Here is a 25,251-nt window from a genome sequence, read left to right on the forward strand (position 1 = left end):
GATTTGCTCTAGTGAGTTGCACTGCCAACTCTAAATACTAGGGAAAGCTTCCTTCAGAATGATGACATATGGATGCCACGGATAGCCAATGGCACTGAGTCCCACTAGTGGCTGCATCTCTTCTCCCCTTCTCCAGGACAGCCAGAAGGTCAAGTCTTTACATGCTGAACATGCACTGCCTGTACACCAAGGCAGCGCAAGCTAGTGCAGCACCTAACGTTTAGAAGGAGCCCTCTGGTCCCTTGATTTCTTCTACCTGTTCTACCTGGAATGAGGAAGAGGAAAAGTGACATGAAATGGTGTTACCAAAACTTTAGCCATTATACTTCCTCTCAATTACTCGTAATTTTGTTTATTAAGATTTTTTTTTTTTTTTTTTTTGCCATAGGGCACATGCTTTTACCAGAGAGACACAAAGAGGTTAAGTGAGAAAATTACTCCCCAAGGGGAATGATCATACAGCTATCCCTTTTCCTACATTTTCCTCTCAGGATTTTGGGCATGCATGCACATACACCTGCCAAGTTTTTGAGGTTGCCTGGTCTGGGACTCAAACCGCAAATTTGGGCATGTGGGATCCAGTGCCCTAACCACCATGCCACCTGCTTGCCCTCAATTACTCATAATTTAATCTTAAATATAACAGGATTATTAAGCTTAGTTCTTAAGTTATTCTGAAAAACAATGAATAAAATATAATCAAATAATTTCATTCTCATTAGACATTCTTTTTTTCAGTCTTTAATCAAACAATTACCAAGAACCTAAGTTGTGCTAGGGATTCAATGGTGTGTCAAACAAATTGCCTTTCTTCACATTCTAGAAAAATTCATAAACAAACTTTTTGTAACTTTGAGTGTTCATTATATCCTTCAGTAAAACAACAAAAATATACATTTATAAATCCCAAATTGTTGAAAATCACCTAAAGGAACAACACTGGTTAAACACATTTTATGTAAAACATGGAATGATCTATGTTTCCCTGTACTACATAATTGTTTTCTATAGTAGAAGTTTAAATCTTTGTGAATTTGGACTTCGATGAATAAATTATTATGAAGTTTTGATAGGTTGGAATAATATATGTCCTTACCTCAAAGAGTGGTAAATCATGGGATAAAAATTTTGGCAGATTTACATCAATAATAGATCTAAGCAGCAAAATTTCTTCATTTTCATTTGGATATTTCAGCTAAAAAAAAATACACTCATGATGAGATCTGCATTGTCTAATTGCAGCCCCCCGCCCCCGCCCCCACCGCATGTTCACATAAACCCGACAGGCAATTTAAGCAAATGAAAAATGCTATTCTTATTTCTTTTAATTTTACTGGGCTGTTATTAATTTTAAAATCTGACATTTACACTTGTTAGATTTTTTACAAGTTTATAATAAAAGCCTAGGTTGAACTAACTACCTTTTCACACATCTGCTAGGTAAAGAGCTATTAGATAAGAATTCAATATAGTTTGGGATTTGCCATTGCTATATATGGGGTAGAGTCTGCTTGTCATATGCATTCAAACCTAGCAGTGGGTTGTTAAGTGAAAATCATCCAAAGTGAGCAATCACTATGAAAAGATGTATTTAATTTTTTAAATTAATTTATTTTTAGTTTTTTTTCCTGGAGAGAGAGATAGAGAGAGACAGTAAGGGGGAAAGTGAGAAATCACCCCACAGTAGCGATGGCTGTGCCACAATCCCTTCTTCTCCATTCTCCTCCTGAGATTTTGGGCACACCAACACATGAGCTCAGTGTGATTGTCAAGCTGCCACGTCTGGGACTCAAACCATGGATGGCCATGGGGAAGTCCAGCACCCCAACCACCATGCCACCTGCTTGCTCTAAATGCATTTAAATTTAAAACAAATAACTACTAATTCATTTTGATACCCGTATTTTGACGTCAAGTCCTTTTCTCTGAGTTCTTTCTTTCTTTCTTTCTTTCTTTCTTTTTTTTACAAAAAGCACATTAATAGTGCTATAATCTATCCAGCCTTGTGTTCTGTCTTCAAAAATATTTAGAAGACAGTATTATTTGTGTCATCCTTGTACATATTTAAGTTTTCTTTTTCACTTTTGTATATTCTTCTCATCCACACCTAATTCGAAATCCGTATTTTAGCATTTTACCTTTACTGAATTTTAAATAATGAACTTAGTTTTCATAGGAAGAAACCTTTCTTCTTTCATCTTTATATATCACCAGTTTTCCTACCATGTAGTTAAATGACACAATGATAGTAACAAGTCCAACTGGCTTCACAAAAGGTCAAGAAGAAGCAAACTGGCTGTGGATGAGAAATACAGTTCTGATGGAAGCCTAAGCAGGTGCGCCGAGCGGCACAAGGCCTGTTGGCCGAGTGCTGTGTCAGTAAGCTCCACAGGAGGGTTAGTTAATGTGTATATCAGTTAATTAGAGGGCATTTAAGAAAACTTATGTTAAACCCCAAAACGTCTTGATATACCCGAAATGTACTGAAACCCGCTAACTCTGTGTTTGTTACTTATGCCGGTCATTGAATTCACACGAGTAACAAAGATCAAAACTTGGGATCATTTCTTCTAACTTTAATACTTTACTCGACTTATTACTCCTAAGTTCCTCCAACCACCATGGGTTTATTTGGCAGAGCCTTCTCTCTTTGTTCAAGAATGTTCCTACCTAATGAACCTTCCTACTTAACTGGCTTCAACCTTACAAAGTCTGTGAAGCCTGGCGGTCAAGTTCATCCATCTCTGAACATCCAGAGCTCCCAATGCCAAAGTGAGTCCAGCTCATCTGACCTTTGTCTTTGGACCAAGGCAACCGCATATAAATTACGAAGTGTCAGTCTTTTCTTTTCTTCCTTGAGAAGCTATTATTTGGCAGCAAATGCTTAAATTGTTTTTTTGATGAAACAGAAACAAACTTCAAAATATTCAAGCCAAAATGTTCAGCAATTTTAAATTAGCTTTGGACAAAGAATGATAGGATTCATTTGCTGTTTAGCTTTAATAGCTCAATTCCACAGTCAAGATTTCAGGGATGACATACACTAGGGCAATGCATTATCTTTCTCATTATCTGACCACCATATCATCCTGACAGGCCACGTTAATACAAATTGTTGCTTCTAGTCACTTTTGTTTATTGCAAAAAAACACAATGACTTGAAGTTATGTTAGACTAATGTGAAATAGAATATCATTATTTCAGAATTCTTGATAATACTATTATAGAAGATAAAAATGCATGTCATTGCTCTTAATCATGTAGGATATATTTTAAATCTGTATCCTCTACAAATCAGGAATGTGAAAATTTTGCAGACTCCAAGGTCACATTTTGTCTTTTGCTTTTAACCATCACCGATCTTTCATAAAGAACTAACTAATGTTCAGTTATATGCCTCCACGACATACATCTAATGAAAAGTTAACCAAGTTTAAAAGTATAGTTTTTCATATGTATAGTTAAAATTCAGACCATTTCAAATATAAACGTTATACTGCAAATCTTTCACAGTTTGCTGTAATTATGTAATTACATTACGTGGCGATGTTTAGGACCATAGACAGATGTATTAATTTATACATTATTTGGTCTGAAGCAATACATGCTACATAGATTGCAAGTTTTCAAAATATTTCCTGGCACTATTGATGGTACCCAGTTTCATATATTTAAAATGACCAAGTTGCCCTCAAATCACTGAGAATTACATACATTAGGGTTTACAAGTCATTATAAAATTTCCTCTTTCACGTGTGCAACATAATAACTGATTGTTTTCATACAATTATCGACATTTTTTTCCCAGTTAATTTTAGGAACCAGTGGTTGAAACCCTGTGAAGACACTGAGTGCTGAGATGCATAGATTGATGTTTACGAGTCAGAAACGCGTGAGTTCTGTACCTTTAGATTCCCAGCAGCGGTAAGCACCGACTTCACGGCTCTCATTCCGTAGTCATAGTGATGTTGCGATGATAGCTGCTCTGAACACAAGCGGTACGTAGCCACGATTTTCACTGACAGCGGCCGCGCAGTGACAAACCCACAGGAGTACAGGACTATTTCGGCAATCATGGCGTAGTCAGGCACCATCATTGCCACTGTCCGAAAGAGAGCCTGTGGGTGCGCAGGAAAGGTACTTTGAAACAACATAATTGGGGGGCTGGAGAATGCCGCAGTAACACAATGCTCTGTGAGGCTGACCCACATGGAGAGGTTCCAGGTTCACATCCAGAAACCTCCCTAACATGCCAGCATGCTGGCACGTGTGTGTGTGCCCATGACCAGGGCTAGCTGAATCTGGGGCTGGATCACAGCATAGGGACCCTGGTGGCGACTGCTCATCTCTCACTTCCTCTGCCTCTTTTGTTTGTGGAAGAAATAAATAAATAAATATTTTTAACATACAGTTTTTTTTAATTATAATTATTCTATAACATTATAATTTTATGGTTTTCTGTTAATAAAATTAAATCACAATGTTCAAATCATACGAAGACACTTAAATGATTTTCTATTACGGTTATATAATATCCATAGCTTTTTGTATTTTTTCATCTAAGTATTACTTATATTTTATTCTTCATGAGAAGCAACATGATACAGGGAAAAGAATGTCAGATTCTGAAAGGATGTCCAAAAAACCAGGTTTTTTTATCGGAGCTGGTGAGAAAGTACCTGCTATTGAGAGACTGGGCTTCCAGTAAGGCTCTCCAGAGATCTAATTAATTTTATGTTCTGGAGTTATCCAGGTAACCCCTAGAAACAAGATCATGTTAGAGAAATAATATATTTTGAGATAGTCTTAACTTTTTTGAGTCTATGGTCACCATGTCCATCTGTCAGCAAGCATAAGAAAAAAAAACTAGAACTAAGTCATGGATAATTATTATTGAAGATAAATAAGGTCCAGCAGATGGCATGGAGGTTGAGCACCTGGATCCCACATGGCCAACTGCACAGTTACAGTCCTGGACCCGGCAGCTTGAAAATCACAGTGTGTGTGCGTGTGTGCCCCAAAATCCAAGATGAGAGTGGAGGAGAGGGGTTTATAGCTTGGCCATCTTCTCTGGGGGGAATTTCTCACTTTCCTTCTTTCTTTCACTCTCTCTCTCTCTCTCTCTTTCCAGCAAGCGCATGTGCCCTATAATAAAATAAAATAAAATAAATCAATTTTACAAATTGTAAAGATTATTTTTTGCATGGCATTCTAAATATTGTAGGACAAATAAATGTCATGTGATCATAAGTAAATAGAAAACTGAATAGATTTGAAAATAACAAGAAAATTTAGGCTCAGAATGCTACTCTGTACCAGGACTCACTTTAATAGCTCATGTATTAAAATGTGACATTCTTATACTCAAGAGGGAAAGTAAAAATATTATAGGGAACACATAAGGCCCTAGAGTGATTGTATTCAGAGTTCATAAATTCTTTTTTGGAATTAGTTGAATTACTACAAAAACAAGGTAGATAGAAAATACCATCTTGCTTAAGTGATCTTTTACGACTGTTCAATTTGATAGCTTAAATAAAAGATCTGCATTAAGCAAGGTCTTTCTAGGTGTTACGTTAATTACTAATTACATGCCTTAATACTGCTATTTTATCAATAATATTACCATTAAAGAATGGAAAGAATTCAATGCTAAAAAACATAGCTTGAACAAATATCTCAAAATAGAGAAGTTTAGCCTTCTTCAAGAGGCAGCCAGCTCCATGGCTCCTGTGATCTAGCCATTTGGGGAGAAAGGAAGATGTCCCACTGATAACTGGGCCTCCAGCATCCAAAACTCGCGTGATAGGAAGATCCCTTTCAAGTCTCCTGTCTCTATCTGCCTTTGTCTCTCTCTACGTCTGTCTCTGTCCTCTCTCTCGCTCTCGCTCGCTCTCTTTTTTATTTTTTTACTTTTTAGAATTTTTTTAAGGAGAGGCATTTTACAGGGCCCTTTGGCCCCTCCTACCTAGCGCTTTATCTTGTTAATAATCCCCTCTCCTCCTCCCAGAACAGCCCTTCTTCAAGAGGCAGCCAGCTCCATGGCTCCTGTGATCTAGCCATTTGGGGAGAAAGGAAGATGTCCCACTGATAACTGGGCCTCCAGCATCCAGAACTCGCGTGGTAGGAAGATCCCTTTCAAGTCTCCTGTCTCTATCTGCCTTTGTCTCTCTCTACGTCTGTCTCTGTCCTCTCTCTCGCTCTCGCTCTCTCTTTTTTTTATTTTTTTACTTTTTAGAATTTTTTTAAGGAGAGGCATTTTACAGGGCCCTTTGGCCCCTCCTACCTAGCGCTTTATCTTGTTAATAATCCCCTCTCCTCCTCCCAGAACAGCCCTTCTTCAAGAGGCAGCCAGCTCCATGGCTCCTGTGATCTAGCCATTTGGGGAGAAAGGAAGATGTCCCACTGATAACTGGGCCTCCAGCATCCAGAACTCGCGTGGTAGGAAGATCCCTTTCAAGTCTCCTGTCTCTATCTGCCTTTGTCTCTCTCTACGTCTGTCTCTGTCCTCTCTCTCGCTCTCGCTCTCTCTTTTTTTTATTTTTTTACTTTTTAGAATTTTTTTAAGGAGAGGCATTTTACAGGGCCCTTTGGCCCCTCCTACCTAGCGCTTTATCTTGTTAATAATCCCCTCTCCTCCTCCCAGAACAGCCCTTCTTCAAGAGGCAGCCAGCTCCATGGCTCCTGTGATCTAGCCATTTGGGGAGAAAGGAAGATGTCCCACTGATAACTGGGCCTCCAGCATCCAGAACTCGCGTGGTAGGAAGATCCCTTTCAAGTCTCCTGTCTCTATCTGCCTTTGTCTCTCTCTACGTCTGTCTCTGTCCTCTCTCTCGCTCTCGCTCTCTCTTTTTTTTATTTTTTTACTTTTTAGAATTTTTTTAAGGAGAGGCATTTTACAGGGCCCTTTGGCCCCTCCTACCTAGCGCTTTATCTTGTTAATAATCCCCTCTCCTCCTCCCAGAACAGCCCTTCTTCAAGAGGCAGCCAGCTCCATGGCTCCTGTGATCTAGCCATTTGGGGAGAAAGGAAGATGTCCCACTGATAACTGGGCCTCCAGCATCCAGAACTCGCGTGGTAGGAAGATCCCTTTCAAGTCTCCTGTCTCTATCTGCCTTTGTCTCTCTCTACGTCTGTCTCTGTCCTCTCTCTCGCTCTCGCTCTCTCTTTTTTTTATTTTTTTACTTTTTAGAATTTTTTTAAGGAGAGGCATTTTACAGGGCCCTTTGGCCCCTCCTACCTAGCGCTTTATCTTGTTAATAATCCCCTCTCCTCCTCCCAGAACAGCCCTTCTTCAAGAGGCAGCCAGCTCCATGGCTCCTGTGATCTAGCCATTTGGGGAGAAAGGAAGATGTCCCACTGATAACTGGGCCTCCAGCATCCAGAACTCGCGTGGTAGGAAGATCCCTTTCAAGTCTCCTGTCTCTATCTGCCTTTGTCTCTCTCTACGTCTGTCTCTGTCCTCTCTCTCGCTCTCGCTCTCTCTTTTTTTTATTTTTTTACTTTTTAGAATTTTTTTAAGGAGAGGCATTTTACAGGGCCCTTTGGCCCCTCCTACCTAGCGCTTTATCTTGTTAATAATCCCCTCTCCTCCTCCCAGAACAGCCCTTCTTCAAGAGGCAGCCAGCTCCATGGCTCCTGTGATCTAGCCATTTGGGGAGAAAGGAAGATGTCCCACTGATAACTGGGCCTCCAGCATCCAGAACTCGCGTGGTAGGAAGATCCCTTTCAAGTCTCCTGTCTCTATCTGCCTTTGTCTCTCTCTACGTCTGTCTCTGTCCTCTCTCTCGCTCTCGCTCTCTCTTTTTTTTATTTTTTTACTTTTTAGAATTTTTTTAAGGAGAGGCATTTTACAGGGCCCTTTGGCCCCTCCTACCTAGCGCTTTATCTTGTTAATAATCCCCTCTCCTCCTCCCAGAACAGCCCTTCTTCAAGAGGCAGCCAGCTCCATGGCTCCTGTGATCTAGCCATTTGGGGAGAAAGGAAGATGTCCCACTGATAACTGGGCCTCCAGCATCCAGAACTCGCGTGGTAGGAAGATCCCTTTCAAGTCTCCTGTCTCTATCTGCCTTTGTCTCTCTCTACGTCTGTCTCTGTCCTCTCTCTCGCTCTCGCTCTCTCTTTTTTTTATTTTTTTACTTTTTAGAATTTTTTTAAGGAGAGGCATTTTACAGGGCCCTTTGGCCCCTCCTACCTAGCGCTTTATCTTGTTAATAATCCCCTCTCCTCCTCCCAGAACAGCCCTTCTTCAAGAGGCAGCCAGCTCCATGGCTCCTGTGATCTAGCCATTTGGGGAGAAAGGAAGATGTCCCACTGATAACTGGGCCTCCAGCATCCAGAACTCGCGTGGTAGGAAGATCCCTTTCAAGTCTCCTGTCTCTATCTGCCTTTGTCTCTCTCTACGTCTGTCTCTGTCCTCTCTCTCGCTCTCGCTCTCTCTTTTTTTTATTTTTTTACTTTTTAGAATTTTTTTAAGGAGAGGCATTTTACAGGGCCCTTTGGCCCCTCCTACCTAGCGCTTTATCTTGTTAATAATCCCCTCTCCTCCTCCCAGAACAGCCCTTCTTAAATCTCATTTTGTATGCTGTAATGATGTACAGTGAATGAATGTAAATAAAGAAAAAAATGTATAAAAAAAAAATAGAGAAGTTTAAGCAAGTGTTCTAACCACTACATATATGAGGAAAAAAGAATGCAAGAGAATTGCTATATGGGTGGTACTTCTTTTAAAGGCGAGATTCTCAACAACTTTATTTAATGAACAAAAGGAAGGATGCCGTAATTAGTAAGACAGTCAGTCAGTCAGTCAGTCAGTCAATGGCTGGGATAGAGTGATACCGTCTTTCTACAACAGTAGAGATTATTACTAGCCTGCAGTCAACACCCAGTACTGGGTGCTGTAGGTTTCTCTCTGACAGTCCCAGGTATCTCACAAATTCCTATTTTCACTCTCTCAGAATTATCTATATATGGTTGTGTACACTGAAACAGACAAATTGGCAGCAAGGGGAACAAAAAATAAAGTGAAGTAATAAAGTTGCTAGAGGTTATTGCGATATTCCATTTTTAAGAAACTCTCTACCAAGGATTTAACACATTTATCATGGAAAAAAGAAACTTGGTCAAAATCTTTCTTTATTAGGCCTAACCTAGTGATTCACAAACAGGGTATGTGACATACTGGTTTGATTTTGAATGTGTCAAAAATAATTTGTCAATAGTAGCAGTAAGTTAGAGAATAATTTAGTGCTTTAAAAAATTAGACTCTAGGTTAACCAATGGCTTACTTTCTTGAGTGTGAAAACAAAAAAGAGAGTATAGAGTAACGTGTCAGGACTTGAATAAATTCCAGTACATATAATCAATGTGAGCATGATCCTTCATGTTTATTTCAACAAAGATAAATGATCAAGAATAGGTGTTCTACTGCTTCTGTCCTACTAGTGAAAGAGGATTGATATGTAAAAAAGAAGTACTATATACATAGATTTCTTAAAGTACTTTTTTTAAAGGTTTGTTTGTTTGTTTGTTTGTTTTTTGGCCATAGGGCACATGTCCTCACCAGACAGGAAAGAAATATAGAGAAGGAAAGCCAGAAATCACCCCCCTGGGGTGGGGAGGGTATGGCCACCAGGCAATCCCTTCTTCTCCAATCTCCTCTTTGGACTTTCAGCCTGATGTTTAATCCACCAGGTCTGGGACTTGACTATGGTCAGCCATGTGGGGTCCAGTGCCTTAACCATTATGCCACCTTCTGGCTCCTCTTGAAGTATGTTTTTAAAGGACTGCACATTGATGCAATTAATGATAATTAAAACAATAATTCCTTACTACTTCTTTCTAAGAAACTGGAAATAGATTTTATAATTATTTTGACCTGTTCGGGAATAAACTTGATTTTATTTTAATAAAGCAGATGTTCCAGGACTTCACTTTTTTCCTCAATACTACTCTGGTGTTTAATTCTATCTACCCTCTGGAAAGCTGTGTATCAGGTTATTGGCTTTGTGACATTAGGAGATCTAGAATATGCTTGCTTTACCATGGCTTCTAACATTTATTCTGAAATGATAATTGAGTATTGGTTTTTCAGAATAGTTTTAGTAAAAAGTATAGCTTCCCTAAAATGGAGATGTGTTCCAGAAATCACCCTATTTTGCAGGCATTTGTCTAGAAGCATCGGGATGTCAAAATGAGACTCTTTCTGCATGATACATGTCATATATATCATATGGTATAATATATATATCAAAGTATGTGTGATCTGCCCAATATACAAATTTTATGAAGAAAATGTCCACAACCTTTGTACCTTCTCTACTTGTAGATCATGAAATATTTAAGAGAGTAAGGAAGGAGGATTTGTGAAAAGATTTCCTTTGAGGGGAGCTGCTGTTATGCAAGTCCCAGAATCCCCATTGATGCCCCCAAGTTCAGTGAGAGCTTGGTAGGTATCTCTGCATTTGTGAGGGAATATATGGTCCCCTGACCTAGGTCTGATTTTGAAAGCAAAAGTGACCTGTGGCAGCAGGATCAAGGCTGGTGTCTGCTGAGACAAAAGTACATGAGATGGATAAGGAAAAGAGTCAAGGAGGAGCCATTGTATGTCCCGGCCAGCATACCGCCTGGCAGCCTGCGGGCTCTCTGACAGTGTAGTTCACAAGGAACTGACCCCCAGAGGTCCATGCAGAGATGGGGAAATGACAACTGGAGAGAGAGAGCAGAATCCACCACCCAAGTCTGAAGAGTTGCAAATGGAGTGATTTCACAGAGGAGCTCCTAATGAACCCACAGATACATGCAAGACAGAATTTGGCTACAAACTCTGCCAGGTCAGAACCAACGTATACTCAACTGTTCACTTTTATTTAAGGAATGAATATGAATTTGTCAGGCAGGAAAGCAATGCATAGCAGAACTCTCTCTCTCTCTCTCTCTCTCTCTCTCTCTCTCTCTCAAACAGCACATGGAAAGGCGTGGGGCATAGAGAGGCTAGTGATAGAGAGATAGAGAGATGCAGGAGAAACGTAGTACAGATGCAGTTGGGTCTTAAAGTCAACGTTCTCACAGATTGCACCAAGAAATCTGAACTTTATTGTCTAGGGTGAAAAGGAGCCCAGCATTTTTTTTTTTTAAGGCTGGAAATTATATAAGCAGATTTCTTTTGATAACACTGCTAGTCTTGTAATGCGGAATTCATTGTAATAATGCATTTCGGTAGGGAAGAGATTGGTGGCAAGCGAGCTGCTGTGATAAGATACACGTGAGAGGACTGAAGAGTGATGAGAGCAGGGTGTGGCCACGACACTGGAGCCACAGGGCCTGTAAGAGTTTTTTGAAAAAGGACCTCTGGGTTTTGGTGATTCACTGAAGTACCAGGGGAAGAAAAGGGAGGTTTCAAGGATGATTCTGAAGACTGGTAATGGTACTTTCTGGACATTGGTCTGGTTTGTTGTTGTTACTTTTAATAACTCTTTCATTTCAGATTTGTTATGTGGTTCCATAGATACTTGAAAACAGATGTTCTACAGGAGTTCTAACCGAGAAGACTGCGTAATAGAAGGACAAAAAAAGCTATCAGAATCTGAGAACAGCTTACGGCTTAATATAGAAAGAAAACACATTACACCCAAGAACCATAAGGTGAATATTTTGACAGTGTTTCAACATGCACACTGAATAAAACTGTGGAAAAGTCTGCATGCAGCATTAACAGATTCAGCCAATATTAATTTCCACTTTTTTAAAATAAGTATCCACTCATAGAGTTTCACCTTTTCTGCCTTTACAAATACTTATGGATGCAGATTCATCTACTGAATAAAAGAAGACATAAGTAAATGAATAAAAGAACTGCTACAAAAAAAAAGAGCTTTCCAAAAGAAAATCCCAATGAAAAATTGCAATATACTTTTTAGATAAAAGAAGATTTACCAGTTTTCATTTTTAAATCATACATTCCTTCACTAAGGCAAAATAGAGTCCTAAACATCTGATCAAACATATAAAAGGGCATGAAATGAAAATACAAAAAAATGTTCTGATCAATTCAACTAGGAAAATGTGTCACTATTTTTCTTTTTTTGGGGGGGGGTATGAATGATGTGGGATGTAAACTGTTTCAACCTGTCTTGGAAGGCAATTTAGCAACATAACTCCTAGTCCGGTTAGACAACCCAAGATATGGCTTAAAATAGAGAAAAGCCTTAGGTAAAAACTGCCCATCTTGATATTATTTATAATGCAGGAAAACTAAAAGCAATCTAAATGTCTAATAGTAAGACATAGCTCGGATTTATTTACAATTTGGATTATGTTTAGAAAGAGGGGAACATGCACATTTTATAATGTTAACCTGAAAAAAAAAAAAGGAAGCTGGCACCTTGGCACAATGCTAATGTGTTACTCCAGAGAAGCCACGTCCCACATGGCCACTGCCTTATGTAACCTTATGACCTGGCCAGCCTGAAATTTGTCCAGCATAGGCCCATGACCAGGAGCTGACTGACTGGAGGAAGAGGATTGCAGTGTGATCAGATAATGTAGAAGCTGCTCTCTCTCTCTCTTTTTCTCTGTCTCACTCTCGTGTGCGCACATGCATTCTCAATCTTGAGTAAAGAACAGAACATCCAGTATATACACCCAGCATACGTTACTCTCTGATTTCAACATGGTACAAAGGCATTTAAAACTGGTAGAGACACAACAGAGTAAGCAAATAGGTACCTTCCTGGTTATTATCTATATTTTCTAATTTTTATAATTAGCACTATTTTAAAAAATAGACATTTGAGGAATTTTCCTTACCATGCATATTTCTTTTATTTCTTTCTTTCTTTCTTTTTTTTTTTTTTTTAGTTTATTTCTTTCTTTTATGAGAGCAAGAGACAGAGAATGAGAGAGGCAAGCATCCTCAGCAGGGTTTCACCCTATGATCACACCCTTCGCTCCAGGCTATTCAGGATCATGGGCACGTGTGCCCAGAGGGTTCAGGTCAGCCAGAGCTGAGCTCCCATGTGGATCCAGCATTGCTTGGGCACTGTGTTCCTGCTATGCTAACTAGCCAGCCCCACATAACTATTTGGTAAAGATACTCAAAGTTTTAAAAATAATTTCCTAAAACAATTTTCTAAAATTTTATGATGCTAAAAACATATTTTGCATAAAGTTTTAAAAACAGAATATTCTTTTTTTAGAAAAAAAAACTTTGTAAATGATGGAAAGGAAATAGAGGATACGTTTACTCCCTGTATACCTTCAGATTATCAGGCAGTTCTGATCGTCCAGCGTACCCAGGGTTCATGGTTATGAAGACAGCACACGTAGGATCCAGTTTAAGTTCCGTTCCTTCAAACACGAGTAACTCAGCACCTGCGTTAATACCTGTGGGTAATCAGGAATGAAATGACTTAGCAATACCACACACGAATGTCATTTGTGCTCTTCATTAGCTCCCATATTTCTTCCATTTTCACATAATGCAAAGACAGACCAGTCCATTACCTCTTTGGATAGTAAGGATTTGTTGAGCAACCACAGAAAGCACTTCCAAATCAATTCTGTTAAATTCATCAAAGCAAGCCCAGGCTCCACAAGATAACAGTCCCTGGGAGAAAAGAGTAATGAAATTTTTCAACTTTATCTGATTAAATATTGCACTGAAATGCTGTATTTTCACCAGATCTTTCTGAGGATTTAATATCCTATTAAGGAAACTGCTTATTCACCTTTATCTTTAAAGACAGCTTATTTTTTTCATTATCAATTCATTATTTTGCATGAATAAAGAATCAATTGGAAATTTTTTCGATTGTTTCCTTTAAAACTTTCTCTCTATATATTTGGCATTTAGGTGTACACCTGCGATTTCAAAGCCCTTCTTGCTTTATATTTACAAGTTGATTTTATTTGCTTTTTTTCATGTAAATGGAAGAGAACAGGTTGTAATAATCCTCTAAGTAAGATGATTTCTGTTACCTGTTGCCAATGAAACTACTTTTTAATCTGAGTATATTAATAGTCAGCTAACATAGGCTAAGGCCCCATTTTGCAATCCTAACTCACAGTTACTTCAAAAGATGTTCTGTTTGGTCACAAGGAAAAACTGGAAAATTAAGCATGAGTAGTTCTGTCTGAAATCACATTAAAAAAAAAACAGCAAACAATCAAATATTTATTGCATACACATTTTATAGATTGTGTGTGTGTGTTTCATTAGCATGAGGTATGTTCCGGACATAGTACATGGCATTTTGTACATACTTCCTGCACAAGAAAACTAAGACTATACCATAGGAGATGTTAAGTAATTAGCACAAGGCCACAGCGCTAATAGCAACTGACCTTAGATTTTTACACAGTTCATTTTTCTGAACCACACTAGTCTACGAATGGTCTATGCATGTCAAAGAATAGATGTTTTCAGGACCAGCAGTTAGCGTAATGGCTATGTCGCTGGACTCCCATGTAGTCGACCGCGGTTTGCATCCCAGACCTGGTGGCTTAAAACTCAAGCCGGGCGCGTGTGTGTGCATGCCCAAGATCCCAAGAGGAGAACAAAGGAGGAGGGATTGCGGTGTGGCCATCCCCCTGGGAGGTGATTTCTTGCTTTCTGTCTCTGTCTCTCTCTGTCTATCTGGCAAGTGCATGTGCCCTATAGCAAAAACCTTTCCAATCTCTAAAAAAAAAAAAAAAAAAGAATAGATGTTTTCATTATGTAGAGGAAACTCTATCTATGACTGACTTCTAATGCATGATTATAGAACATAAAGCTTAGGAGGAGCACACTCAAACAATTGTACAGATTGTGAGGTTCTTCACAGTAAGAACTGTCTTTTAAATTGTGTACTCTCATTATTTGGCATGATCCTAACACAAAGAATGTATTAATATAACCAATAAATACATGTCAACAAGCAAGTGTAATGCTACCAAGTGTGTGAATCTAAATTAAAAAATTAAGACTATTGGGAACACCAGATGGCATAATGGTTATATCGCTGGACTCCCAAATAGTTGACTGTAGTTCGAGTCCTGGACACATTGGCTTAAACTCACACCGGGCACATGTGTGTGCATGCCCAAAATCCCAAGAGGAGAATGGAGGAGAAGGGACTGTGGCATGGCCATCTCCCCAAGCGGTGATTTCTCACTTTCTGTCTCTCTATCTCTCTCTCTCTGGAGAGTGCATGTGCTCTATAACAAAAATCTCTCTTAAAAAAAAAGAATATCATTATGTAGGTTCAAAAATTGAGCAATACATATCAGATATTTCTTTAGACATTTATGAACATTCAAACTACACATAAAATCTTTTAGATCTGTTGTTTATTGATATACAATGAAGTTGGGCATTAAAATGGTTTCTTTAACAGACTGGGCAATGAGCTACTAAAATGTTCATAGGTTTATTGACAAGGACTTGACATCTTTAATTCCATCTTTTTAAATCTTTTAGTGGGACCAGCAGGTGCCATAGTGGTTAAAGTGCTAGATACCCACCTGGCAGATAGTGGTTCAAGTCCCAGACCCAGCGACTTGAAACTGGTGAGGAACGCATAGGCGTGCATGCCCAAAATCCCAAGAGGAGAATGAAGCAGAAGGAACTGCAGTATGGCCATATCCCCGGAGGGTGATTTCTCACTTTCTCTCTCTGTCTCTGGTGAGGGTATATGCCCTATAGCAAAAATCTAAAAAAAAAAAAAAAGAAAAGAAAAGAAAGAAAGAAAAAAGAAAACCAAAAAAAACCCCCAAAACTTTTAGATTATTTTTTTTGTTGTTGTTAATTAGAGGTTTTTGCTATAGGGTGCGTGTGCTAGCCAGACAGAGAGAGACAGAGAGACAGAAAGTGAGAAATCACTCCCCAGGGGGATGGCCATGCCGCAATCCCTTCTCTTCCATTCTCCTCTTGGGATTTTGGGCACGCACACACACACGCCTGGCATGAGTTTTAAGCCACTGGATCCGGGACGTGAACCACAGTAGACTACATGGGAGTCCAGCGACATAGTCATTACACTAACTGCTGGTCCCCTACTTTTAGATTCTTAAGAGTGTGGAAATTTGACTCAGAATGAGAAGAAACAAAAACAAAAAGATGAACAAAGCAAGGATTTTAAATTTATCAACTAAAATATGTCTATAAAATTAGTGAATAGTAACAGCTTGTTAACAATAACAAGATCTACAGGTTAAAGAAGCCATGGATTCCTACAAGCTTTACAGGACTCTGGTTTTCAAATCTTTATCTGTCCCAATATATTTAAAGAGCCACACTCGCTTTGATGAATAATGACCCATTATAGTAGGGACAGGGAGGGAGATAGAGTTCCTCTCCAAGTAGGTTTTTGATATAATCCCACTTTCCATGAGAACTGTTGAAATAGAGCTTTTATTGTTACTTTTACTTAGCTCTGGTAAATCACTTATTTGCATTCAATTATGCTTCATTATAAATAACCTTCTTCTCTAATCAGTTATCCTATTGTAAAGGAATGAAGATCAATTCAAACCTTAAAGAACTTTCCTAAAGCCAAATAATCCAACCCATCAGAGCAGTTGAAGACCACACATTGTTTGGCCACAGCTTTTGCTAAATCCTTGGTAGTTTCCGTCTTTCCGGTCCCAGCTGGACCCTCAGGTGCTCCTCCCAGGTGTAAGTGAAGGGCTCCAAATAAGGTTCTGAAATATAAGAAGAGGTGATCGCTGTAGAATAATGTGACTTTTTCCACGGACATGCCAAGAAAAGGAAAAGCGCAAACTGAGAGTCGAAGTTGCCACTTTCTCTTTAATCATTTCTTCCTGCCCATGAACCTCTGAAAATCCGACGGCCCACTACCTCATCTATTATCATATTTTAGATTCTCAATAGCTGTTTACATGATAAATTCAGAACAAAATCACTTTTGAAATTCAATGCCAAGCCAGGCATAGTGGCCCAAAGGTAACACACAATGCTCCATGACGCTGAAACCATATGGGAAGGTCCCGGGTTCACGTCCTGAGGTCTCCCTGTTCACGCTGGGCAAGCACATCCGTGTTTGTGATTTTGGCTGGCTGAGGCTGTGGGTGGGATCATAATGTGAGACCCTGTTGGGAGTGTCTGTCTGTCCCTCTATCTCCCTCTCTAATGAAATAAAACTGTAAAAATTAGAAAGAAATGTAATGGAGACTTCTGGACAATGTGGAGAATTTAGCTGACCCTGAACCAACAAACCTCCCACTGCAAGTACATGGAAATATTGCACAAAAGAAAACAACTTTTAAAATACATGATCAAGGGCCAGTAAGTGGCATGGAGGTTAAGGCAGCTAATCCCACATCTCCGATTGCTCAGTTTGAATCCTGGACCTGGTGGCTTGAAAATCACACCAGGCATGTGTGCATGCCCAAAATCCTGAGAGAAGAATGGAGGAGAAGAGATTGCAGCATGGCCATCCACCCTGGGAAGATGATTTTTCATTTTTTCTCTTTATTCCTGTCTCTATCGGGTGAGCATACACACGTTATAGTAAGACAAAGCAAAAAATAACAACACAAATAAAATTTTAAATAAAATGTATGATCATTTTTAAAAGAATAAAAATGAAATCACTAATGCAGAGAGAATTCAAAGTTGAAGAAGTAACGATGCATTAAAATACCATTTGGGGACCTGCATATAAACACAAGTGCATTTATGCTCCCATAGAAATCGAAAAGAAACCCTCAGAATTGAGTGGGATAGGAAGCTGGAATGGATCCACCTGTATAAATATAGAAGCCTTGAAAGGTTGTCTTGTCTCGAAATGAGAACTAAAATTACTCCAGCAACCTCCTGGAGAGAGACAAAGAAGTGTTATCTACAGAAAAGACAGCTAGCTTACCCCTCACATAGGCCTGACAAAAATCCTACACAATTCCTAGGGTTGGGCAAAGAGGGGTTCAAATTTCCACTACCCATGGGCCCATGAACCCAGACAGAAATGTACATTAAAATGTTCTGGACCAGAGAAAACTCTTGAAAGCGCTTCAGCGATAAATAGGAAACCACTCTCTCTGGCCACTTTCACAACTGAGACCATACAAAAGTACATGGAGAAGCAACCCTGAGGAAACAGAGCTCATATTTAAAAGGAAGGCCAGAGATCAAACCTAGGAATCAGCAGATGGAAAAAAGTTCAGGAGGTATGACTGCATACATAGCACCTTCCATTCTTCAGTGTCATGTGGTCTGGAAAAAGAAATTTTAAATAAACAGCAATAGACACCAGAAAACTGTGAGGGGGATAAAAGAAGCCAGTTTTATAAAAGAGACAACTTAAAATTCTAGCAATAATTAAAAAAAAAAATCATTGAACTTTTAAAAACTCAGTGTACAGGTTAAATGGCAGAATAAATATAAGGAAACAGAAAATTTTCCACTGGAAACTACCCAGAGAGATACAGAGATAATAAGAAAAGTTAAGAGGTTTAAAAGGAAGAAAAAAGAAATGGAGAAGAAATCAAATTTAAATAGCAAAGGCCAAGAATTTTCCATACTTGAAGACTTGAATTGAAAAAGGCCTAAGTAGGATGAATAAAAACGGATCCACATCTACTGCCATGACAGCAAACATCAACAAAAAGATAACATCTTAAACTATAATTTTTTAAAAAGAAAATTACCTACAAAGGAATAATAATTAAACTAACAGACTTCTTAGCAGTAGCAAGGCATGCCTGGAGAATGTATCTGGAGGGCTGAGGGAAATCTGCTGTTCATCTACAGTAATCTGTCATTTAATAATTAAGTGAAGACCAAAAGTAAAAGACTGCTTTTATACAAAGACTAATATAGTTCACTGTTTGTAAAGCCTCACTGAAACAACTACTAAAATATATGACCTAGTAAAGAGAAAATTAAACAAGTAAGACACAGCAAAAAGCAATATTTAGAATAGAAAATGATACAAATTTTGGTAAACCTATAATTTAAAAAAAAATGAAGTAACATAGTAAGTAGAGCTCTTTCTCTCTCAGAATTTTGACTAAAACCTCAAGCTGATAACAGAAATACTTCCTCTATGTATAGGTAGTGAATTTGGTTTGGCCCACTATCTACCATCAGGGCATATAAATATTGCATGATACAATTATAAATGAGGGGCCAGCAGGTGATGTGGTGATTAAGGTGCTGGACTTCCACATGGCTAACCATGGTTTGAGTTCCAGACCTGGCTGCTTGAAAATTATGCTGGATATGTGTGCACAACCAAAATCCTGAAAGGAGACTGGAGGAGAAGGGATTGGAGTGTGGCCATCTCCCTTGTGTGTGATTTCTTACTTTCCCTCTCTCTCTCTCTGTCTCTCAGTGGCAAGTCAACATGACCTATGGTATAACCTTCAAAAAAATTGTAAATGAGAGGCCAGGAGTGAGGGTTTCTTTGGAAAAGTGGTTGATGCGTTGTGTGTTTTACCTCCCACTGAATGGTGAAAGAAAGCAGCACTTCTCTTTCTGCCAAGTAAATGGAGAACGCTATAGAGAACTAATTGGGAAGCTTAATACCAAATTCTCTGAAGTTTGTAGAACACAGGAACTGACAGCTGATCCACAACCTACAATAATTAAAGTCCAGAGGATGTCTGAAGAGTTTGTGATGCCACAGTGGGAGAAAAGGGGACAGTAAAAAGAGATGGACTTCTACTGCTGGCAAAACAAATGTGCGAATGTCATTTGACCAGATCCAGATTCCACTGGAAGAGGGCCAGGTTTGAGCTGTACTGATTGGGACCCAGATGGGATTAGAGAAAAGCCCAAAGATGGTCTGTGTGTGGTGGGCCTCAGACAGAAGCTGAAGTAAAAGTCACCAGAAGCTAGCCCACGAAGGCATTTTCCACAATTGCAAGAATGCAGTCACTTGGGGGGACCTCAAAGAACCCACATAAGGCACCCCTTGGAAAATGTGGTACATCTGGGCTCATGCGGTCATTGAGAGCAGTAAACAGCCAAAAGACAGTTCTCACACAAGACACTTGTCACATATGAACCTATCTCTCCATTTCCTTCTCCACTCCCCCATCCACTTCCAACACTGGGGGAACCAAAAGACTAGCTATTGAGGGATGCAGGCAATGGAGATAAAAAAATGTCATGACACTGACACACCCACCTTTCCAAATTCAGGCTCAGAGTTTGAGTCAGGTTTAAGCTGGAGAGAAGAGAAGTTTCAAATTGGATAGAAGATATTAACTCTGATATTAGACCTACGTGAACTTTCACTATATGAAGAACAAATAAATAAATAACAGACACCCTTCTAGTGCTCATAACAAAGATACTGCTTTAGGCGTATCTGACGTGGTGGTGATGGCACCCTCGTGCCCAGCCTCGGGGCTAAAGCATGCTGCAGCACTGCAGCTGCCTGTGGTGTTACAAGAGTGGGTGATTCAGTGCTTCATTATTGAGGAGAGAATTGGATTCAAGCAGTATCCAAAATATAAACACAATTATGTTTTGGACTAAAAATACTTGGTCTACTGGTTTTATCCCTGCTATTGTAGAGATTGTGTTTTAATCAGGTTTTAAATGCTTCTTGTGTAACCGGATTCCTTGAATGGATCTCGTATATAGTTTTATTTGCTGGACTTTTATGATGAAATAAATGCTGAATGTCAAAAAAACAAGAAAGAGTATAGTGGGGACCAGCAAGTAGCATAGGGTTAATGTGTGCTGTACTCCTACATGGTTGATTAGAGTTCAAGTCCCAGACCAGGCAGCTTGAAAATCATACCAGGTGTGTGCACGCGTGTGTGTGTGTGTGTGTGTGTGTGTGTGTCCCAATTCCCAGGAGGAGTATGGAGGAAGAGGGATTCTGGGGTGGCCATTCCTCCTGGGAGATGATTTCTCACTTTCCCTCTTACTGTCTGCTATCTCTGGTGAACACACGAGCCCTATGGCAAAAATTAAAGAGAGAGAGAGAGAGAGAAAGGAAGAAAGTTTGATGTTACTGAGTGTAGAGTCCAATGGGCAGATCATATTGGTCCTCGCGTGCTAAACCGAATTTAAATGGGAAAGATATTTAAGTAGCTAGTAGGGTGGTGTTATCTAAATCCAATGAGAAGAAAAAGTGCTGAGCAGAATCTTTCCATCCTTCCTCTTAGGTTGGCTACATCAGCCACATGAGGGAACGTCTATCAAAACTTCAACTTTCTCCAATACTGCACTTAGGCTCTCAAGTCCTGACATGAATGGGATCCTGTCTAAGCAGTGGACGGGGTCACTGTGTGCCTCTCATTCCCTATCTCCAAGTTGATAAATGGGCCCACCATGCTAAGCTTTAAAAGAAGGCTATAGTCAATATTTGGTCTAGGTTACATTCCTCAACCCAGATTGTACCTGAGGTTTGAATTGAGGATCAGAAACTTGGTAAATCATTTATGAACTAAAACTTTATTTTCCACTGATTTGAATGTTTTGGATGCTCTGGAAGGAAAAAAAAAATGTAGACTCTAACTCCCTGACACACACTTATGGAATATTTCTATATTCTACAAAAGAACAAAGGCAACTCAATGAAGAAAGGATAGTTTTCTTCAACAAATGGTGCTGGCATTACTGAATATCCGCATGACAAAAATGAATCTATGGGGTTGTCGGAAAAGTCCTGACATACTTTTGTGTTTTTCTAGGCAAAAATGTACCATGACTTTTTTGATGACCCAATAGACACAAAATTATTTTAAAGTGGATCATATGTAAAACACGAAACTATACAACTGCTAGAATGACATATGAAAGCATCAGGTTTGATGATGAAGTTTTAGATACAACATCAATAAGCATGGTCCATAGAAGAAAATTGTTAAAAATTGGGCTTCACTAAGATAAAAAAGAAAAAAAAATACCTTTACTCTATAAAAGATATTATTAAGAGAACGCAAACACAGTTACAGACTTGAAGAAAATATTTGCAAAAACACATAATCAGATAAAAGACTCGTAACCAAATATACAAAGAATTCTTAAAACTTAACAGGAAACAACCAAATTAAAATAGACAAGTGATCCACACGGAAATCAGAGTTTCCGAAGGATAGGAGGGAAAAACTGTCAAAAACAATGGCAAAGGTCAGCTGGTGGCATAGTGGTTAAGGCAGTTGGATTCCACATGAAGTTTAAGTCCTGGACCCAGCTGCTTGAAAAACATGCCCATGCATGGCACGTGTTTGTGCATGTTCAAAGTCCCAAAACGAGAAATGGAAGAGAAGAGATTGTAGCATGACTATCACCCGGGGGCAGGGGGGTGGGGGGAGGCTACTTTCTCACTTTCTTTCTCTCTCACTCTCAAGCACTTGTGCCCTATAGCAAAAAAAAAAAGCAATACTTCCTAATGCTGGAGCCCCAGAGAGGAAAGAAGAAGCCAGCAATGAAAGAGAAGATGAAGGTAAATTTGAGAGAAGAATTAAGGGTCTAGGAGACAAAAATAACATAGAATAAATTTATAGCATAAAAAACCAATTTGGTATTCTTAAAGAGACTAGTGGTCTAGGAAGGAGTGAAAGCCATTTCCAATTGCTCTTGGAGTTTAAGAGTTTACCTGTAACAACGATCAGTAAGTGGAGTAATGACCAGCCGAGGGGAGTTACCCAGATACTCATATCCATAACGCAAACCAGCGTTGATCATCTTCGTTTCTAAATGATTTTCCTAGGGTGAATGAGGTAAAGTAACATTAGTTTAAATAACAAAAATTTAAGTAATATGACATTTCAAGCTTTTTAATAAATAATAGCCACAATGTAGACGACATCTTTAATATGTACTTTTCAGACCCAATTCAGTAATAGAATTCAATGCCTCGTTTCCTTTTTAAATTTTTGCCAGTGAGAGAGAGAAAATGGAGAAGTCCCCCAATGGTGACAGTCACACTACAATCCTTCCTCCATTTCTCACTCCTTGTAGGATTTTGAGCACATATGCAAATATGCCCAGAGTGTTTTTCAAGCCACCAGGTCTAAGACTCAAACCATGCAGTCAACCATGTGGAACCAGACACCTCAACCACCGTGCTATTGGCTGGTCCCCGTTTCTAAGGATATGTAATTCGAAGTCACTGGCTTCAGTTTTTCCCGTAGAATAAATACTTCAGTATTTGTCCCTTATGTCTCCCACATCTTCGATCATTTCACTTTCACTATAGAGTGGGCACTGTTGCTATCACCGGTTACAATCTAACAAGGGGAGGGCCTGACATTCGAAAAGATGATTCCACCCTCTGTGCTCCTCATCACTGTGCGCATTGCCTCTCCAAAGGCTTTTCTGGATGCGGGTTCCTGTCTCTCCTCTTGCTCTGCCCCATACCTCCCAAGGTTTCTGCAAGAGCCTTTATGACAAGAACTTGCAAGTCTGTATCACCGGTCATCAGCTCTCTCTTCCCACACTCAACACACCAGCCTTGTTCACTGCACTGACTGCCTGCTTCCTGACTTCCCAGTCATGATTACCATCACTGTCCACCGAGATGCCCTGATAAAACCCTCCTTCCGGATCATGTTTCTGGCTTCTTCAACTAACCAATAAGAGGAAAGTTTAATGACTACATCAGACTAAGAGTTTTATATGTACATTCTTTAGATGCATTAGGAATCAAAAAACAATTTTAAACTGACTAGTTGCAACATTTCGCAATTCAACAAGCCTAATGACTCATTTAAATAGAGTAACTTTTGGGGGAGCCACCAGATGGCGTAGTGGTTACATCGCTGGACTCCCACGTGGCCGATCCCAGTTTGAGTCCCAGTGGCTTGAAACTCACGTCAGGCACATGTGCCTGTGTGCCCAAGATCCCTGGAAAGAGAATGGAGAAGGGATTGAGGCATGACCATTCCCCCAAGGGGTGATTTCTCACTTCCCACTTACTGTCCCTGTCTCTCTCTCTCTCTCCAGCATGTGAACACACTCTAAGGCAAAAACCTCTATAAAAATAATTATAAAAATTTGGTGGGACCAGCAGCTAGCATAATGGCTATGTTGCTGGACTCCCACGTAGTCGACTATGGTACGAGTCCCAGACCCGGTGGCTTAAACTCACGCCGGGCACGTGTGCATGTGTGCTCAAGATCCCAAGAGGAGAATGGAGGAGAAGGGATTGCGGTGTGGCCATCCCCCCTGGGGGTGATTTCTCACTTTCTATCTCTCTCTGTCTGTCTGGTGAGCATATGTGCCCTATAGCAAAAACCTCTCAAAAAAATTTTTTTGGTAATTACTTGTAATTTTTGTGTCTATATTGTGTATATGTAGATAAGGCTGTAGATACAGCTACAGAAGGATATAGTTATTGGTTACTTTCATTCTCAATCTGCAGAAATTCTTATCTGGGTATAGTGAGCTATCAGCAAAAAACGCCTGTTATTACTGATGCTATTCCCTGAGGGAGCAAGCAAGCACAAATTACAAAGTTCTGTGCTCAAACTGCTGTGTAATGACAGTTAGTGCTATCACTCACCTGCCAGTAGTACCTAAGCTGACTTAGCCATTCGAAGTCAGAATCGTCGCTGACGTTTTTTTTCACGAGTGCCGCGAGGACGTCTCTAGCATGGACATCCAGTACCACGAGGGCTCCCAGAGTAACACGGTTCTGCTTGGACAGTTTGCCACGGACCAAAGTGACGATATCATCAATTTGCTTGTTACATTTTTCCAAGTATTGCTTAAGAGCCTGAAGGAAAATAAAATACGATTTCCCAATGTAACCAGAATCATTTTGAACAAACACGTGTTGAACGAGCAGGTATGAGGTACTCTGTGAATTTTTATCATCGCGTTCCATATGACTTAGTTTAAAATTAACACATTTTTTTTCTACAAAGGTGTTAGGTGGACGAGCCCACTCTGACCACATATACGTGGCCTGCGTCCATCCGAGAACCTTTTCTTTCTCATTTATATCTGTGTTTCATTGTCTGCGGTTGTGCTGGCATTGCCGGTCCTGCAGCCCCATCTCCAGAGCCACATGAAAGAGCAGATGTGGGACCTGGCAAAGCCGATCAGCTTTCTCCAGAGGGCGCTTTACAGACTGGGAGAGAAATACTTCTCTCTAGACTAGGTAGGTTGTGCCTGCAGTCTGGAGCTACTGCAAGCCTTCATCCTCTCTACAGGATAAAGCCTGCCGGGGACAGACGAAGACAGATAAGGAGAGAGACTCTGGGCCAACGTGGTGCCAGGGCCGTGGCAGCGCGGTAGCGCTTCGCTCTGTAGTGCTAGATCCATGCGGGGTGCTGGATCGGGGTTCG

General features: G+C 39.8%; 1 protein-coding gene across 1 annotated transcript in view; it reads right to left on the minus strand.

Annotated features, from left to right (window-relative positions):
• The window catches only part of DNAH7 (dynein axonemal heavy chain 7), a 288,975-nt gene that overhangs the window by 172,196 nt on the left and 91,528 nt on the right, over window positions 1–25,251 (minus strand). The window contains exons 23-29 of the mRNA XM_006167772.1: window positions 24,465–24,677; window positions 22,557–22,666; window positions 16,512–16,680; window positions 13,504–13,606; window positions 13,256–13,383; window positions 3,906–4,118; window positions 1,097–1,195 (exon numbers count right to left, since the gene is read on the minus strand). Coding sequence (XP_006167834.1) covers window positions 1,097–1,195; window positions 3,906–4,118; window positions 13,256–13,383; window positions 13,504–13,606; window positions 16,512–16,680; window positions 22,557–22,666; window positions 24,465–24,677 — 1,035 coding nt within the window. The remainder of the gene's footprint in view (window positions 1–1,096; window positions 1,196–3,905; window positions 4,119–13,255; window positions 13,384–13,503; window positions 13,607–16,511; window positions 16,681–22,556; window positions 22,667–24,464; window positions 24,678–25,251) is intronic.

The sequence above is a fragment of the Tupaia chinensis genome, unplaced genomic scaffold, assembly GCF_000334495.1.
Source record: "Tupaia chinensis unplaced genomic scaffold, TupChi_1.0 Scaffold145082_1, whole genome shotgun sequence".
NCBI lineage: Eukaryota > Metazoa > Chordata > Mammalia > Scandentia > Tupaiidae > Tupaia > Tupaia belangeri.